Raw genomic sequence first — 18,228 nt, forward strand, 5'->3', positions numbered from 1 at the left:
GGCTTTGTGTATGAGCTGTCATGTATGAATAGTCCTTCAAACATTCAGTTAGGACAAATTCCATCACCAGTAGTGAAGCAAGAGAAAAAGAGTTATTATTATGGGTCTTGGTCTGTCATCTCTGGGTGATTCTAACTGAAAACAGCATAGACATATTACAAACCTTGGAGAATAGCAGGAAGGAGGCATACAGATCTATGTGCTCTAATTCTTTTTTTTTTATTCTTTTTCGTTTTGCTTTCTGTGCACATACCAAACATCTTTCACAGAGAAGCATTAAATGTCAAAGGAACACACATTTCTGATGCATTTAGGTCACTTTTAAACCTTCAGCTTATCTCTCAAATAAGATTGTTATCTATCACAACACAGTCGCAGGCATTAACTTCAAAGACATGATGACCACATTGTTCATTCCTCATCACTCACAGGAAAAGGTTTTCCATGACATAGTTGTAATCAGTTCGACTGCTGTCTGGCAGAAAACATGCAGCAAACACAATGATGGCATTTAGACCATCCCCATAGTATCCTGTGGAAGAAACAAAAATGCATTTGTTTCCCATAAAGTATGCTTAACTGCACAATCTCGAGAAAGGAACCTGGCCGGCCTCAAGCTGCTGAATATCTATGTACATGCATACACTCTGTATTTTCTGGGAGCAGAAAGTGCATGAGAGCAGGTCTTATGTACCCGAAAGGTCACAGCTCTATTCTTTGCATAGGGCAAGAAAAGTCACAAAGGATGCTTCCAGACCTCTTCTTCATTCCTGATTTGTCTGAAGGGAAATTAAACAACATAGGTTATTTAATGAACTTTCACTCTGATTTGCTAATGGGAAGGTTAGATGGCATTGTGTCGAAGCAAGTGTTGTTCCACAACGCATCGCTTTCCTTATTGCAAAAAGTCTGATCTTTCTGGGTAAGCAGATTTGTTATGCAAAATCTCCCAATCAACTGTAATTGCACAACACAAATTTGCTGGTACGTGATTGAATCCCATCTGAAAATAATGACAGTCTGAAAGCATCCAAAATATGTTTAAGGAATACAATTCTAGAGAGCTGCAAATGAACTTTTGTCTTAGATGTTCCTAAAGTTATAAAATGTTTTAAATGTTTTCTCTAATTTATTTTTAATTGGATTGTCTTGCTGCTTTATTGTTGCTGCCACCCTGGGCACCATTGGGAGGAAGGATTGTATAGAAATTTAATAAATGTATAAAATAAAAATAAAGCTCCATCTTCTTCAAAAGTGTCTGCAGAATAAGGCCATAATCAGCCTGCTCTGGGATTGAACCCAGCTTTTCCCCCATCAGGGCTTACCTAGTGTCCATATTGAAAAGTTGTGAGCAGCCTGCCTTGAAAATTTCCACACTGACCCATTGTGGGAGATTAGTGTAGGAGTGCTATGGATATTTCAAATGGCAGACAGATCACAGGCATCTGCAACAAATTACAGTGGTGCTGAATAATGCCTTTGCATTCCACTACCTCCCCACTCCAAAACAAAACAAAAACAACCCCAGATTGGGCAGTGCTTTTTTTCTGGGGGTACTCAAGGGTATGGAATACCTTTTTTCTTTTTTAAAGCACTGCAAAGTGGGGGAACCTTGCCAACAAAGGTCCGTATAGTTAAAGCTATGGTTTTCCCAGTAGTGATGTATGGAAGTGAGAGCTGGACCATAAAGAAGGCTGATCGCCGAAGAATTGATGCTTTTGAATTATGGTGCTGGAGGAGACTCTTGAGAGTCCCATGGACTGCAAGAAGATCAAACCTCTCCATTCTGAAGGAAATCAGCCCTGAGTGCTCACTGGAAGGACAGATTGTGAAGCTGAGGCTCCAGTACTTTGGCCACCTCATGAGAAGAGAAGACTCCCTGGAGAAGACCCTGATGTTGGGAAAGATGGAGGGCACAAGGAGAAGGGGGCGACAGAGGACGAGATGGTTGGATAGTGTTTTCGAGGTTACCAGCATGAGTCTGACCAAGCTGCGGGGGGCAGTGGAGGACAGGAGTGCCTGGCGTTCTCTGGTCCATGGGGTCACGAAGAGTCGGACACGACTAAACGACTAAACAACAACACAAAGTGGGGGACTCAGCCACACTGCTACCACCAATTAAAAAAAACCTCACCTCTTACCACAAGTCGATAATTCTTTTATAGCAGAAGCTTTCCAGCTTTGCCCCAATAAGCCTTCTCAGAAGGGGATGGATTAATGCAACCTTTCTACAACTTTATAAAACTCACCAGTCCAGAAAATAGTATTAAGGAGCAAATATTCTAAATTCATTATCCATTGAGCCATAAAGAATTTCATAAAAAGAAAGTACAAATAAATATCATATTAAAATAGACAATAATGTAAATGAACGGATTAGACTAAAAAATAATATCAATTTTATTTTTTTTAAAGCCAACAACTTCTGGTTCTTGTAAAGTATAAGAGGTTTCCTGCTAATAGAAATGAGAAAATCTTCATGGTCTCACAAAGCAACTGCTGTCATATGGTGCTGTCATGGGTCCTAACTTCTAATTGGCTCTGAGGCTGCCATACTTTGACAGATGTGCCACTACAATTAAACAAGCCCACTTTCAATAGTTCTACTTTGTAATCCCATGCAAAGCCAAAAGTTTATGTGCAGCATTACATTTTTAGTCACACAGAACAGGAAGCAATTCAAAATCTCTAATGGAATTTTTTTTTTATTTCATGCAGTCTGTTATGGTCATTAAAGGTAAAGGTAAAGGGACCCCTGACTGTTAGGTCCAGTCGTGGACGACTCTGGGGTTGCGGCGCTCATCTTGCTTTACTGGCCGAGGGAGCCGGCATACAGCTTCCGGGTCATGTGGCCAGCATGTCTAAGCCGCTTCTGGCAAACCAGAGCAGCGCACGGAAACACCGTTTACCTTCCCGCCAGAGTGGTACCTATTTATCCATTTGCACTTTGACATGCTTTCAAACTGCTAGGTGGGCAGGAGCTGGGACCGAACAACGGGAGCTCACCCCATTGTGGGGATTCAAACCGCTGATCAGTAAGCCCTAGGCTCTGTGGTTTAGGCCACAGCACCACCTGCGTCATTAGTTGGGTGCTAAAATCAGAGTTGTCGGGTTCTCAGGCTTGCCTTGAAGACCTTCCCAATAATAAAAAGGCATGTGAAGCAGGTTATGGCTACTCAGTCATGCTCTGCACATGGCTGATAATATACTGTTATTAGCTCAACTTGTTCCAGGACTGAAGTCTAGCTAAGACTGGAAAGTGTCTCCAGGGCTGAGGCTTGATGAACACTGACTCTCCTGCCTTAGTCCTTCTGTCTGTTCTCCTCACTGTCTCCTGTAAAGCATAACAGATTCATGCTTGGAAGAGGAGGGGGGTCACAGGAGCCAATTCCATTCTACTTCCTTCGCTCTTTGAAAAGCGTACATCAGCCTCTCCGTGCTGTGACCTAGTGAGGACAGGATGACTGTCATCCTCAATCCACTTACAACATGAAGTCAGAGAAACTGCTCTGGAATGAGCTGATTCACTTAGGACAGAAGGCAATACAACTAAAAATCTAAAAGGCAGCCATGTTCTTTGAGTAAAGGTCACAACTTTCACTGGCAGGCAGAAATAACTTGAACACCAACACAAGTGAGTCAATTGTTCCTGCAATATTTAAGTCTATAAATGCACTATGAACTAGTTTTTTCCTTCCTTAAACCTTTCCTTTGTAACTATGTAAGCTAGTCCTGGAAAATGAAGTGTTTTAAACATAGAATAAAAGACATTAATGGTAAACAGATTGCTGCTACAGTTTCAGAATAGATCTCTCAATCGACAAGGATTTTGCTGGGCATGTAGAACCAGGCCTGTTTCTTTCCTTAATGAAAACTTAATCTAAATTTGGATCTTATGAGATAAGAATATTAATAAAAGGAGTATTGTTTTCTATTTGGGGTGGGTGAATGGCTTTTTTGTTCCATGCTACTAGAACAATCCTACCTCCATGAGAAATGACCCTTTTATAAGGCTCAATGGCTTTCATATCGATCCTCTGCTCCTGTTCTCCAATGACAACTGTTCTCCATAACCGGTTGTCTTCTCGCTCTTCCTCAGCAGTATATTCTGGGATTGCTTCAGATTCCTCTTGGGAAGCTTCCTTAATGGCCGGCCGCTCTTCTGAGGAGGTGGAAGAGAGAATAAAGTGGCAGGTTATTACTGACATCTGGAGAAACATCATCAAATATGTTTTCACTTATGAAACCATGGCCTCCTGCCATGAACTTAATTACACTATTCTCAACTCTTTTTTTAAAAAAAATTAAGATCAGAATGGCCCTGTAATTTTAAAAGACTAATGATCAAACCTACACTCCTGTTTTAGTATGACTTAATACAGGGGTGATGGGTTTAGCTTGCAAATGACTTTGAACCATACAGACACTGCTGTTTGTGAATATCCAAGAAGAAACATCGGCTGCATTGAAAATGCCTGTGTTATGTTGGACTGTATAAGACTGTTTATTACACAATATTACAATGTCTGGAGGTAAATTTGAGGTTGTCAACTTCCTACTTGTGTGCTCCTTTCTACAGATGGCGTTTCAGAAAATAGAATGGCCTCCTTCTGGACCAGTTGTTTTAGACTGACTTTTGTTCCTTCCCTTCCAGTTATTACCTTGCTTATATAAACAACACGGAACTGTTTCTTGCACAATTACTGAGAAAACTAATCCCAGATGAGAGAGCCAAATACATAATGTTTATCTATGGTTTGGATTAGCGGTGCATTACTGCATGAAATAACTAAGTTGGACATCAATTATTTTGAGCCTAAAATAAAGTGTTTGGATCGTGGTTGTGTATGCCATATGTTAGTAGATCCAACCTTTGACAGTAGCTGCTGGCTCTTTCACTTGTATGGGGGGGGGGGACATATGGCACATTACAGAGCTATCCTTATTCAGCCTGGACATCTGGCTATCTGGTTGTACTTACTGGGCTGTTCCCAGAAAATGAGCCACAAAATAGATGAGGTTGGGCCTACATATGGTAGAGGCTGCAGTTGAAGAGCATTCAAAATTCATGGAGTGTTCCCAATATACAGTTCAGGGAATAGCCAATGTTTATAGCAGTCTTTAGCTTCTAAATATTCAATCCTAAATTCAACTCAAACTACACATTGCAGCTAAATCATGTAGTGCAGCTGTTGCTGGATGATAGCACTCATGTTGCAGGTGGGGGTGTATGCCGAAAAACAGGTAAGAATGAGACTCACAAATAATGCATTACTCAAGAACACAGTTTTTATGAGGATTCAAACACAGCATCCCTGCAGCTGCATTGTAAAGTGATACTGTTCAGTGAGATCTGTATCACATGATTGTGCTGCACATGCAAATTGGCTTAAGTAGAATTTTTATTACCTCACACACAGGTACCATCAATGGGTTGTATCACCTTTGCTAGTGTAGAGTGGAACTACATGTTATGCCTTCAAAGGCTGGCCAACATCTCCTCTGCAAAGTTGGGTGAGGCTGCTTGTATAAGGGCTGTCAACAGAATTTCAGTAACTACAGATTTTCAGCCCACCTATGAGTCATAAATTGAATCTGGCAAATTTGCTTTTCCTACCCAACAATTAAAAGTAGAGATGCTTTATCTTCCTGTACCCAAATCTTCATTCCTTATGAGATGCCTTCGTTCCAAGCCTAGTTCCTGAGGCACAGCCAACCATACAGTAACAAATGAAGGGCCTCCCAGCTTGACCTTCACTGCTGGGTAATTCCAGAGTTGCCACCTTCTGACCCAGAGATGAGAATCTATCAGTTTTAGAACTATCCCTAGGAAGTACAGTGGACCTGAGCAAGCAGTAGACAGCAACATCAAGCTGCTGCCTCCGAGTGGCAGCCAGGGGAATGTGCACGAACTGGTGGCTGCTGTTGAGTTTGATAGTTGAGAAGGCAGGCTGCAAACTAAGCAGAATAGATGCCGCTAAGACACTGCTGTCAGGCACACACCAATGACATCATGACTGCATCTTCCTATTTGCCTCAGCAGCTGCTCAGTGCATCCTCTTCCAGCTGTGCTTCAGCTCAATCAGTGCCTTCCTATACACAGAGCACAGATAGTTCCATATAAGTAGTTCTTTTTAAAATGGGCCTGGACAAGGGCTGGAAGGTGACAACATTTGCTTAAAGATGCTGATTAAGTATGTGTGGGTGAGGGAGAATGACAATGGGCGATATTTTTAGCTCTGCTGTCCCACTAAGCATGCTTCTAAAAAGCACATAAGCATTAGTGACATAAGCTTCCTTTAAATATAAGTATAACATAGGCATTTGTCCCTTTTAAGGCTACCTTAGAAATAGAGTCCGTCTAATCAAAATGCATTGGGAACCTTTTCAGTCAGCATTTTTGCAGTAAATAGACAAACTAATTAAAAATCTGGACTGCTTTGCATCAATTTTTTCTCACAGCTGCTTTTTCACACACCTGGCTTGTGGGCCTCTCTGAGGCATCTGTTTGCTCTCTGTCAATAGGCAGGATGATGAGATTGGTGGACCTTTGGCCTGACTCAGCAGGGACTTTCAATGTTCTTATTAACTAGGCCCAGTAATTCTTCCATCCACATAGTTAGGTTGTGTCTTCAGAATCATTTTAAGAGGGAGGTTTCTTATCTGCTCTTATATTTCCCAGGCAGAGTAAGAACAGCCGCCTCAGGCAGCAGATTCTGAGTGCCATGAAAGTGGAGCAAACTGTTATTTATTTACTATTACCACATTTTTACTGCCAGAGAAGGGGAGAAGCGCTTGTGGGATCTTCTGGCTCAGGTTCCGAAATAGTAACCTGCTTTGGATACTATGCCCCATATCCTGGCTTCACAGTTCAGCTTCTCCTTGCATTACATTCATTCATAGAATCATAGAATCATAGAGTTGGAAGAGACCACAAGGGCCATCGAGTCCAACCCCCGCCAAGCAGGAAACAGCTTTCTTTCTGAACAGCTTTGTAATATTTCTGTTTCAAAATAGGAGCGCTTTGTAGTCCAAAAACATTAGCTGATATCTCATCCCGAATAGCTTTTTAAACTCTAGGAAGCAAAAAACCATTTTGTTTGCTAGCTAGAGAGCCAGTGTGGTTAAGAGCGGTAGTCTCGTAATCTGGGGAACCGGGTTCGCTTCCCCGCTCCTCCACATGCAGCTGCTGGGTGACCTTGGGCCAGTCACACTTCTCTGTAGTCTCTCAGCCTCACTCACCTCACAGAGTGTTTGTTGTGGGGGAGGAAGGGTAAGGAGAATGTTAGCCGCTTTGAGACTCCTTTGGGTAGTGATAAAGCGGGATATCAAATCCAAAACTCTTCTACATCAAACCCAACTGTCTGTATTATAGGCAGGTAAGAGACGGTGAACAGTTTACTGCACTGATAAATCTGCCAGATGACATTGTACCCATCTGGAGAAATACTGAAGACACAAAATGTGGGCTGCAATCCAATAAAACACTTAGCTGATGCTTGGCTTCAAACATTTCAGCACTGATTGTTTGCAGGAATAATGTAAAATGAGGGAGAGCCTAATTGCTAGAAGTGGGGGTGGGGATGAAGAGCTGGATATTAGCAATGGCACAGAGAATGAGATAAAATCACTCCTTTGTCTCTACCTGGATTCCTATGGCACAGCAGACAAAAGCAGAGTAAAATCAACCTCTGAGGAGACCTATTGGTATTGTACTATAAACACAACTTTTGTATCTGGCTTATGTCAATATTCTTGGGTTGAATCCAAAGTTAGTCATACTCAGAGTAGACCCAATGGGTAGGATGCAACTAAGTTGTTGCATGCACTGAACAAGGTCTGCTCAAGCAATGGCTCCTCCCTCCTTGCACCCCCTAAGTCTGCTCTGGAGGGGTGGGGGAACCCCAGAACAGGTTTGGGGTGGGGGGGAGGGGGAGGGAGAAATCCCACTGTGCAAGCAGACCTAGTTTCATGCACACATAGTCCACATAGCAGTATGTTGAATTCCACCCCTAGAAAGCAAAGTATATGAGTAACTTGGATTAATTTTAATGGGTTTACTCTGAATAGAATTTAGTCAGCTATGGTCCCATTATTGTTATTGAAGTTAAGGGTGGTCATGTGAATCTTTGTCTGGTTCAGTATGTGGAGCAGTTCAGTTCGTTACAGATACCAGTTGCAAGACCACTCGCTTGCATGAGTTCCATGCAGTAATGGGATGCATTGATGTGTAAAAAAAATGGAATGGCTTCAATATTGGTCTCTACAAACAAGGCGAAAACTAAAAAGTGAGAAGCATTTTGTGCCTAAACTTATGCTTGCAATGCAAAGCTCATAAACAGCGTATGTGCAGAAAAGTGGGATTCCACAAGAATGAGAAATGATGGGAAACCATGTATGACCCCTTGAGCAACCTGGAGAAACAGGTGGGATATAAATGCGATAAATAAAAATTCAATAAGAACTGGTAGTTTCATTTAGCTGCAGTGGGCATCAAGACAGAAGCAGAGCATAGTTTGATGGGAGCTAATGACTGGTGCCTTTCCTGGTGAAAGTCTGCCCTGAGTTTCTCCAGTGACAAATCACTGAGTCTATTAACTATAAGTTGCCTAAACCACTTGATCTGTGAAAATGCCTTTGAGTTGTATAAACACCATTGTTCTTAGTACTGATATGCAATTAGCTGATAGCTGCAGAAAAGATGAAACATTTGTGCTGTTCCAAGATATTACTGCAAAACATCAAACAGTTAATGCCTAAAGCTGATTTTGACAAATCATAGTAACTAGCACTGCCGACAGTAAAGCAATCTTAGTCCATTAAATTGTGTGAGTTTCAGACTTTTAATCCCTGGCTGGGGAATCTGTATCCGCCCCTCCCCCAAGTGTTGATAGGTTACAATACCCATCAACCATGGCTATTAGCTAAGGTTGATGAGAGTTGGAGTCCAACAACATCTGGAAAGCTTTGCTGCTGATGATTTAATCAATTAACAGTGCAATCCTATACATGTCTACTCAGAAGTAAAGTCCACTGTTTTCATTGAGGCTTACTCCCATTTAAATGTGTGTAGGTTAACAGACTACCTTTGCTCATGAGTAAAAACAATATATCAAAAGCAAATAAATCTTACTTTCTTTATGGCATGTGTGCTATAACTAGATCATCTTAGAAGATACATTTCTTTCTATGTGATAAGCTAGGAGTGCCCCTTCTAAAGACAGTAGTTGCCACCTGCCATTTTTAAAGTGCTAAAATTAAAAAGAATATTTTTAGCTAAGAAGTCTGCTGCCCACTTAACCGGAGGCTCATTTTTAGTCTTTCAAAATCAATTAATGTAATTGAATGACTGATGGAACACTGCAATCTTAATATCTGACTTGAAATCATTACTGTAGTGAAAGCAGTGCATTCTGCTACAGCTTTATACATGATACTCAGAATCAGTCTTCGTTTCTGAACACACAGCTGAGTTGACAGCTGAAGCCCTAGAGTGAGAATCACTTTCCCACTGCTAAGCCTTCCTAAAAATAATATAGAAAATGCACATTTCATCACTCTGCATGCTACTTTACCTTCCCAGTTTAATTCATTTCCATGCCCAGCATATTCAAAAGAATCTGCTTCATCTGGTGTGTCCAGGTCATCTACATTGATGTCAATTTCATCCGGAGTGTCTAGGTTATCATCAGAAAGGACAGATCCTTCACTTTGGTCCAAAGAGAGATTGATATTCGGAGCTGTGAGTTTTATCCTTCTGGAGCTGGAACCATTGATATCTAGAGAATTGGGAGGTTCTGAATAAGTGTGAAGATAAAATAATCTCTGTTTTAGATAAAAACTATTATGTTGAATAACATTTAAATAATTCTGCCTCAGCCAACCATATGGAACTATAATATTTCCATCAAAATTTTGAAAAAAAAATGACCATATAATAAAAATGTATGTAAAGAAATTACATTCATACATCCAGGATTTAAATTTATATCAAATGACGAAAGGGGGGGGGGATAGAGGAGATGGTATTACAGCAAAGACTGTGTGTTGTGATTAGCATAGATAAATAGCTAGATGGGCCTTTCAGGACTGATCTAGTACGTCTCTGTCATTTTCTGGAGCCCTGCAAGTCTTATGTGGAATCCTGGGCTACTGCTGTCTAGACCTACCCTACACATCTGTGCTGTGTGGAGTAAATGGGTTGAGGAATGGGCCTTAGTATGTCAAAGTCTTCTTTCCTAACCACCACATTTTAGGCAGCAATTTGAACTGCATTGTTTTGACTGCTATATGTTAATCTGGAGGGCAACTGTAAACTGTAGACAAATTTAGCAAGAAAGTGCAGAGTAGCTAATTATCACATGAGCTCATGCCTGATGACACCAAAGCACAGGAGAGTGTGCCGCAAATTATAATCTTTTGTCAAGAGAACCATTGAATTAGCTAAATAAAGCAAAGCTCACACATTTTTCTTCTAACACAGGAATGATCTCGTGGCAGCACAGAAACATGCTTCTCACTGAATTAACAAAATGTTTGGAAAAGGAGGAGGATCAAAAAAATAATTAAAAGGTTGTCTTACCAGGTCTCATCTCTGTAGCACTGGAGTCTAGCATAGTCTCATTAGAAGGGATATCCATTCCAACATCCTCCGATATCAATCTGAAGCACACATAGAAAAATAAACAAGCAAATATTTGGTCGAGTAGCAGGTTTTAAATTGAACAAACAAAAAACGAAAGTGTTGGAGAAAAATTTAACAATGGAAGAAAGAGAGAGATTTCAGAATGAAACAGGCTTGGAAATAACAAAAAGGGTAAAATACCTGGGGATAAACTTAACGTCCAAGAATGTGAACTTATTTAAGGATAATTATGAAAAAAGTTGGTTAGAAGTAAAGAAGGATCTGGAAATATGGTCAAGGTTGAAACTTTCCTTGTTAGGCCGAATTGCTACTATTAAGATGAATGTATTGCCTAGAATGCTATTTTTATTTCAGACGTTGCAGATTTTGGACAAGATGGACTGTTTCAAGAAGTGGCAGAAAGACATATCAAAATTTGTCTGGCAGGGCAAAAAGCCCAGAATTAAATTTAAGATTTTAACTGATGCAAAGGATAGAGGGGGGTTTGCCCTGCCGGACTTAAGACTCTATTATAAATCGGCAGCCTTTTGCTGGTTGAAACACTGGCTACTTCTTGAGAACACAGACATTTTGGATCTGGAAGGGTATGACAATAGCTTTGGCTGGCATGCATATTTATGGTACGACAAGGCAAAGGTGTATAAAGGCTTTAAAAACCATATTGTAAGGAAAGCATTGTATAATGTTTGGATTAGATACAAAGATTTGTTGGAAAGTAAAACCCCTAGGTGGGTGTCACCAATGGAAGCTAGGGAAGTAAAAAAGCTTAATATGGACTCTAAATGGCCAAAATATTATGAAATTCTAGAATATGATGGTGAAAGGGTTAAACTTCAGAGTTATGAGAAACTAAAGCCCAAGGTTCGAGATTGGCTGCACTATCATCAGATAAATGAGACATTCAAACAGGACAGGAAAATAGGATTCCAGAAAGAGAGGTCAAAACTAGAAACAGAATTGTTGGAACCCAATACTAAGAATTTATCAAAAATGTATAACTTGCTGTTGAAATGGAATACACAGGATGAAACGGTGAAATCAGCAATGATTAAATGGGCACAAGATATTGGTCATGATATTATGTTTGCTGACTGGGAACAGTTATGGACCACCGGTATTAAATTTACTGCATGTAATGCTTTAAAAGAAAATATTATGAAAATGATCTATCGGTGGTACATGACCCCAGTCAAGCTTGCAAAAATTTACCACTTGCCTAACAATAAGTGTTGGAAATGTAATGAGACTGAAGGCACTTTTTACCACCTTTGGTGGACCTGCCCAAAGGTTAAAGCTTTCTGGGAAATGATCTATAATGAAATTAAGAAGGTCCTTAGGTGGACTTTTCCTAAGAAACCAGAGGCTTTTCTCTTGGGCATGGTTGGCCAAGTGGTGTTAAAGAAGGATAGGATTTTCTTTATGTATGCCACCACAGCAGCAAGAATTCTACTGGCAAAGTATTGGAAGATGCAAGAACTACCTACTCTGGAAGAATGGCAAACAAAGGTGATGGACTTTATGGGACTGGCTGAGATGACGGGCAGAATCCGCGACCAGGGGAAAGAGACAGTGGAAGAGGACTGGAAGAAATTTAAAATATATCTCAAAAACAATTGCAAAATTGAGGAATGTTAAGATGTCAGGGGGTAAGAGGTAAAGAATTGCAGCAGTAACTAAAAAACTAAAGGAAACTTTATGAAAGGGAATTAAGACAATTGACTTAAGGGTTGCTAAAGAATCATTAAACAAGGATGCAGGGATGGGGAGGTATGGGGAAGTCAAAAGAAAGAAGGGTATGAAATGATGTCTTTGAAGCTATATTGGTCTAATTGTTTTGTGTGTTTTGTTTTTCTTTGTTTTTCTTCTGTTTGTTTTGTTGTGTTTTTATTATCTGTCTGAAAAACGAATAAAAATTATTAAAAAAAAAAAATAGAGCCATCATAGTGCATTAGGTGAAGATCTACCCATTCTGCTTTCATTGGACAAGACAGAGAAATGTTAGGGATATGCAGCTTTCACTGAGTTTTAATGTGTGTTAGAGAATTAACGCTATGGGGGGGGGGGTATTTATTTATGAGTAAATGTATATCCCACCCTTTCTCCCAAAGGAGTACAGGGAAGCAGACACACCAGTGATTAAAAATACAATTACAAATAAAATAAGAACACATTTCAAACATTTAAAAATGATTAAAACAGTTTAAAACAACTAAACCTGTTAAAACATATAAAAACAATTAAACATGTCAAACAATCACATACTCTCAGGGCTAATAATTTCAAGGCTGCAAATAACAGTATCTTTGAGCCATCAAATGCCTGGGTAAACTGGATTGTTTTAAAATTCGTCCTAAAGTTAATAAGAATGATCAAGTTTGGAGTTTCAGTGAGAATTATGCTGCCTCTCAGAATTAACATTTCAGTGTGAAAACTGGTTTGTCTCAAATGGGTCCTTTCATGATTCTTCAGACAATGAAAAAACAAAGAATCCTGTCCTGAAGTGCAGAATGTACACTTCACTTTGTACGACTGAGCAAGAAAACAAGTGGGAATCCCAGACTCCTGGCCACAGAGGAGAGAAAGAGACTTCTCTTCCCTTCACCCCAGCTCTTTCTTTCTCAACTAGGTAACGCATGGCTTGGAGAAAGGAGGATATCTATTTCATCCTCAGATGAGCTAGTAATAAGGAAACCACTGACAAACCATACCAATAAAGATGAGATCTGGATAATTATGCACTAATAATAGCAAAAGGAAAATAAATAATGGTGTGATCATTATTGTGTTTTGACTGCATGACAGAATAAGGAGTAAATAAGAGAATTAATTATGCACTTTTTGGAAAGACATAGTCAAAAGTCCCATTTCCCATCCAGCTTACGGTTTGGAAACATAAACATTACTCTTAAAACAAAACAAGAGATGAAGTTTAGAACAATTTGATATTTCCTTGTAAGTTACTTTCTCATGATATTACCATGTACAGGAGGCAACCATTTTGCACATCCAATTGATGTGCGACTGCCAAGACATGTCTCATTTTCAGCCTCAGAATGGGGAAAGGTGGAATGGAGGGGTGGAAGGGGTGGAATGGGCTGACCCATGGCTGCTGGTGCACACAAGGACCCCGGAATCCAAGCCCTGCACAAACGGGGAGTTGCCAGTATTTCAGATCCTGCAGAAATGTGTGACTATTAATATTTTTTAAAGTGCTTGTAACAAAATGTTTTACAAGGTAGAAGGGCCAAAGCCTTTTGAAGAAGATGAATCCCTGTTCTTCTAAGTATGTGATCAATCCTATAACCCCTTAGATAGGAATAAGTTTCAGTGAACTCAATTGGACTTGATTTTGAGTAAATGTTTTTAGATGACACTGCAAGTATCCAGATAAATTAGGCTTACAGACTTACTGAAACGAAAACCAGAGTATTTTTCAAATATAAATTGTAGCCATTTTTCATCAAATAAAGTACTGGGTTGTTTTTGTTTGTGTGTTTTTCACAGAACCATCTAGCAGCTTTAACTTTTACATTTTCCATGCTCCTCTGGATTCTTTTAAGGAGATTTTCATTTTATTACCCATGTTGTCTTGTTATTCAAAGCTTTCTTCTGGTTTTGACTTCCCTTCTAACTATAGAAGATGATTGATAACGTGAGCACAAAATAATGTTTAAAAACACCATGAAGGAGAAAAGGGTATCTGCCCTAAGAAGAAGATTATGACACCAGGGCTTGTAACGTAAATCATCCTGAAGTTAGGGCAATTGCAATCAATGGTCATGAATAAACAAAGTCCATTTATTTCATTGTAGCACTATGAAATACAACCCTAGAATTTTTAAGTGTAAAGATGACTGAAGATGACTGTACTTGAAGTTTATATAATTATGATCTCCCCAAAAGAGTAAACAGAAAGAAATTACAGCAAAACTCAAAGTGATCTTAAAATAAAGGTTCCTACATCAAGTATTATGGTATTAGGGAGCACATCCACATTTAGGCAGCCCTAACAGAGCTCTTTCTGTTCACTGCCTAATGGGGGGGGGGGGACTAACAGCATATGCAAATATTTTAACCAACATAAGTGAGTAATGCCAGAGGCAATGTTTAACAGAGACCATGTTGTTACTGCTTCTGAAGTATGCCTGACTCTATTTTTTCAAGCTTCCAAGATCCTTTTGGACAAGACTCATGATGATTTTGACCTACCTATCGTGCCTTAAACTTGACTATCTATGTACCATAGATTTCATCATAACTTCTAAAGCCAAGCAAAACTAGCTGCTTGATAATGTTGCTCAAGTGCCAAGTAAAAATGGTTGTTCCTCTTCCCTGGAATCCCTTTCCTACTAAGATTACCAAAAGTTGGTTTCTAGTAGTTGAGTTAATGCCATACCTATGGCTACAGCGCTTTGAACTATTAGATGGGCTATACTTCAAAATAGCTGAAAACTATTCTAGGACTGCATTTGTAGCTGGTTGCCCCGAAATGGAAACCAGCAGCTGCATACCCTCCAAGTGTCCCGATTTTCCAGGGACAGTCCTGGAATTATGAAAGCCATACTGGCTGCTGATTTGATCCTGTAATGTTCCTATTTCCACTGCCAGTGCCGAGCTCAGGGAGGATGTTGGGGCCCTTGTCCCAAGTGATGGTGGGTTGTCTCAGGGCGGTGGAGGGGTGTGTGCTGGGTCCCATTGGTATAGCGGTGGAGGCGGAACTTGCCCTGATAGAAAATGCTCTGCGAGGAGAAGGGGCAAAATGGGCGGTGGAGGAGGGTCAGTTGGGGGAAGAGTGAGAAATGTCCCTATTTTCATCTTTGTTAAAGGGTATGCAGCTGGTTTTATTACCTGAAAAGAATGGGACAATGACAGGGATCAGGCAGCATTTAGGTGTTTGCATACAAGAGATCTTTCACCTGTCACACTTAGGTTAATTGTGTTGAGTTTCCACTCGGCCACATTGTCAGCTCTCAGCTATTCTGTCCATGGGTGCTGAGATACAACCACACTTCGACTCTCTAAATCGTCCTGAGAAATACTCTGGCAGCCTTGAAGGTAAGAATAATATTCTACAAATCCTAAAGAGAGTGACATACAACTACAAACTCTAACACTGTGTCTGGTGTAAGATCTCACATAGATTTCTTACAGTGCAACACTATACATATCTGTTCAGAAGTAAGTCCCACTGTGTTCAATTGGGAATTGCTGCCTTGATTTTGTTGTTGTTGTTGTTGTTGTTGTTGTTGTTGTTGTTGTTGTTGTTGTCTTTCTAGGCACATTTACTTGGGAGTAATCTTAATGGAACACAGTGCAGCTTATTTCTGAGAAAGCATGCATAGGGTTGTTCTGTCATTCTTTTTGGTAGGGCCATATTTATCCCTGTAACCAGAAAGCTCCAATGGAATGACTTTAGGAATAAACTAGACAATTTCCCCCCATTAAAAAACCACCCATGCAAAATCTTCTGCTCTTCTAATCGTATCATAGGTTTACTGTTACCAACATTTAGTAGAAGTATTTCCGTATGTTGCATATTGAATCATTTACAGTATTAACAAAGAGGTGGGTCATCTTGGTAGTATACTTTGCTATAAAGAACTAATAAGAAACCCCATTAATGTATGAGCGTGAGACACACCTGGGAATAAGCCCAAGTTATCTCAATCGGATTTACTTTTGAGTAGGCATGCATAGGATCACAGTGGTAGCTGATCACCTTATCACAGACTTTCAGAAATACTTTTGCAGAGTCAATCAGGAATATGCTATATAGACAACCCCAAACAGTGCAACAGCAATGACAAGATGTGGAAATAGAGCAACTAAAGAAAAAAGAACATCTCTGACAGCAATAGGAAAATATTCATTTACAATTAGAAGCCATGCATGTTAATATTTATCAGCCCAAGCTGCTATAATGTGCATGGAAGATTTCAAAAGCTTCCCCGGCTCCTGCTTAAGACAGTTTATGAACAATCTTTCTTCTTGAACCAAGGAACTTCTATATATTTCAGCTTAAAAGGTACATGTGGCAGAAACATATATATATGTCCAAAATCTTCTAGAGACAGCATGATTGGCACTGAGTTAGTTGAGAAAGGAATGTTCCCAGCCGACCACTGAAGCAGAACATGGGTCAGGGTTACCTGCTTTGCAACCTGACACAAAAATACCCAGGGAACCACTTCACAGAGAATTTCTGTGAGCAATTTTGTAGAGAAAACAAAATCAGTTCCTGGCACTGGGAAAGATTCCTGCCTGAAACTCTGGAGCCACGACCACTCAGTGAGCCAGATCTGCCAGTGGTCTCTATAGGCAGTTCCCTGTGTTTCCCTGTGACTCCATTTACTTCAATAAGCAGTTGAAAGTTAAAAAGCAAACAAATATTTGCAACTGAAATGTACTCCTATGGAAGGGTAGTTCCCACTCCAGAGTCTGGGCAATGCTGGGTAGAAAGCAACTAAGTCATCTTCCTCCCGCACATAATTCTTAGTTCAAAATGTTGGGCGCTGCTATGTTTTCCTGAAAATGTGGGCGGGGCAGTTGTGTTGCCCAAGGACATAACCAGCATTGTGGGAAGGTTCCTCCACTGCTATGCAGACGACACATACAACTTTTTTAAAAAAGAAAAAAAATATGCCAGCTTGTCTGAGGAAGAAGCCATTACTTTTACTTACAGTTGTAAGTAAAAAGTAGAGACAGGTGACTTGAGAAAGCTGATTAATTGTACAGCCTCCAAGGAGTTAAATTTCTCTAGACACATTCTGCAGCATTTGATATAAGCTCACCTTGGCCTTCTTGCAGCTTAATTAGCAAAGCATAATTAAGATAACCGATGTAGAGAAGGCCTTGTCTTCTGTTTGTTGGTATTTAATTTGCAGTACAGCAATCTGTTTGTACATCCACAGTGAGATGCCTAGATAGCCCTTCTTTCTCTGCAGCAACATGTTTTAATTATCCATAATATGTGCAGTACAAAATGGTGTATAAATATTGACAAATAATTTTCACAACCACAGCTGAAGGAGAGAATTGCATGATTAATCATTGTGGTTATTTCTGTTTTACTGATGATCTAGAAGCATCTATTAGAGGTCAGAAAAGAAGCTTCTGCCATGATGATGTCAGAATTCAGTGCTTCCACTAATCAGAAATACCACTTGGCAATTTATAGCTGATGGCTGACTATCAGCATATTTAGTATTTCAGGAAAACATTTCACTGCAATTTCAAGCGGGGTGTGTGTGTTTCTTATAACACATGGGGCGGGACACTGCCCCACCAACCTCAGTCGGTTCCCAGATACCAGTCAAAGGGGCCCTGGCTGTGAGCTTCCTCCCCCTTAGTCTCTGCTTTGCCCTTGTTGCACTAACCAGGGAAGAGGACGGGGACAAACGAAGGATTGGTTGGCTCCACCAGCCACTGGGTTCTGCTGCACCTACTCTTGGTCTCCCTGCCTTCTTCCACTCTACCATTCCCAAAGGGCACCAGCCATCGCTGACACTGTGGCCAAAACATTTTGTATTCAGGGCACTTTTGCTTCCAGTACTGTATAAAGGAATGAATAGAATGATAGCAAA

At 40.2% G+C, this 18,228-nt stretch overlaps 1 protein-coding gene across 9 annotated transcripts in view; it reads right to left on the minus strand.

Moving 5' to 3' along the window:
* The window catches only part of PRUNE2 (prune homolog 2 with BCH domain), a 135,444-nt gene that overhangs the window by 10,721 nt on the left and 106,495 nt on the right, over positions 1-18,228 (minus strand). For 8 of the 9 annotated variants that reach the window (XR_013843751.1, XR_013843752.1, XM_079995973.1 and 5 more), the window contains exons 10-13: positions 10,583-10,662; positions 9,576-9,797; positions 3,986-4,162; positions 430-532 (exon numbers count right to left, since the gene is read on the minus strand). Coding sequence is in view for 7 of the 9 variants with exons in the window: in XM_079995973.1 (XP_079852099.1) it covers positions 430-532; positions 3,986-4,162; positions 9,576-9,797; positions 10,583-10,662 (582 nt within the window). In the remaining 2 variants the exon portion in view is untranslated. The remainder of the gene's footprint in view (positions 1-429; positions 533-3,985; positions 4,163-9,575; positions 9,798-10,582; positions 10,663-18,228) is intronic. The other variant, XM_079995968.1, reaches the window with a different exon arrangement.

The sequence above is a fragment of the Podarcis cretensis genome (assembly GCF_951804945.1).
Source record: "Podarcis cretensis genome assembly, chromosome: 11".
In the NCBI taxonomy this organism is placed as follows: Eukaryota; Metazoa; Chordata; class Lepidosauria; order Squamata; family Lacertidae; genus Podarcis; species Podarcis cretensis.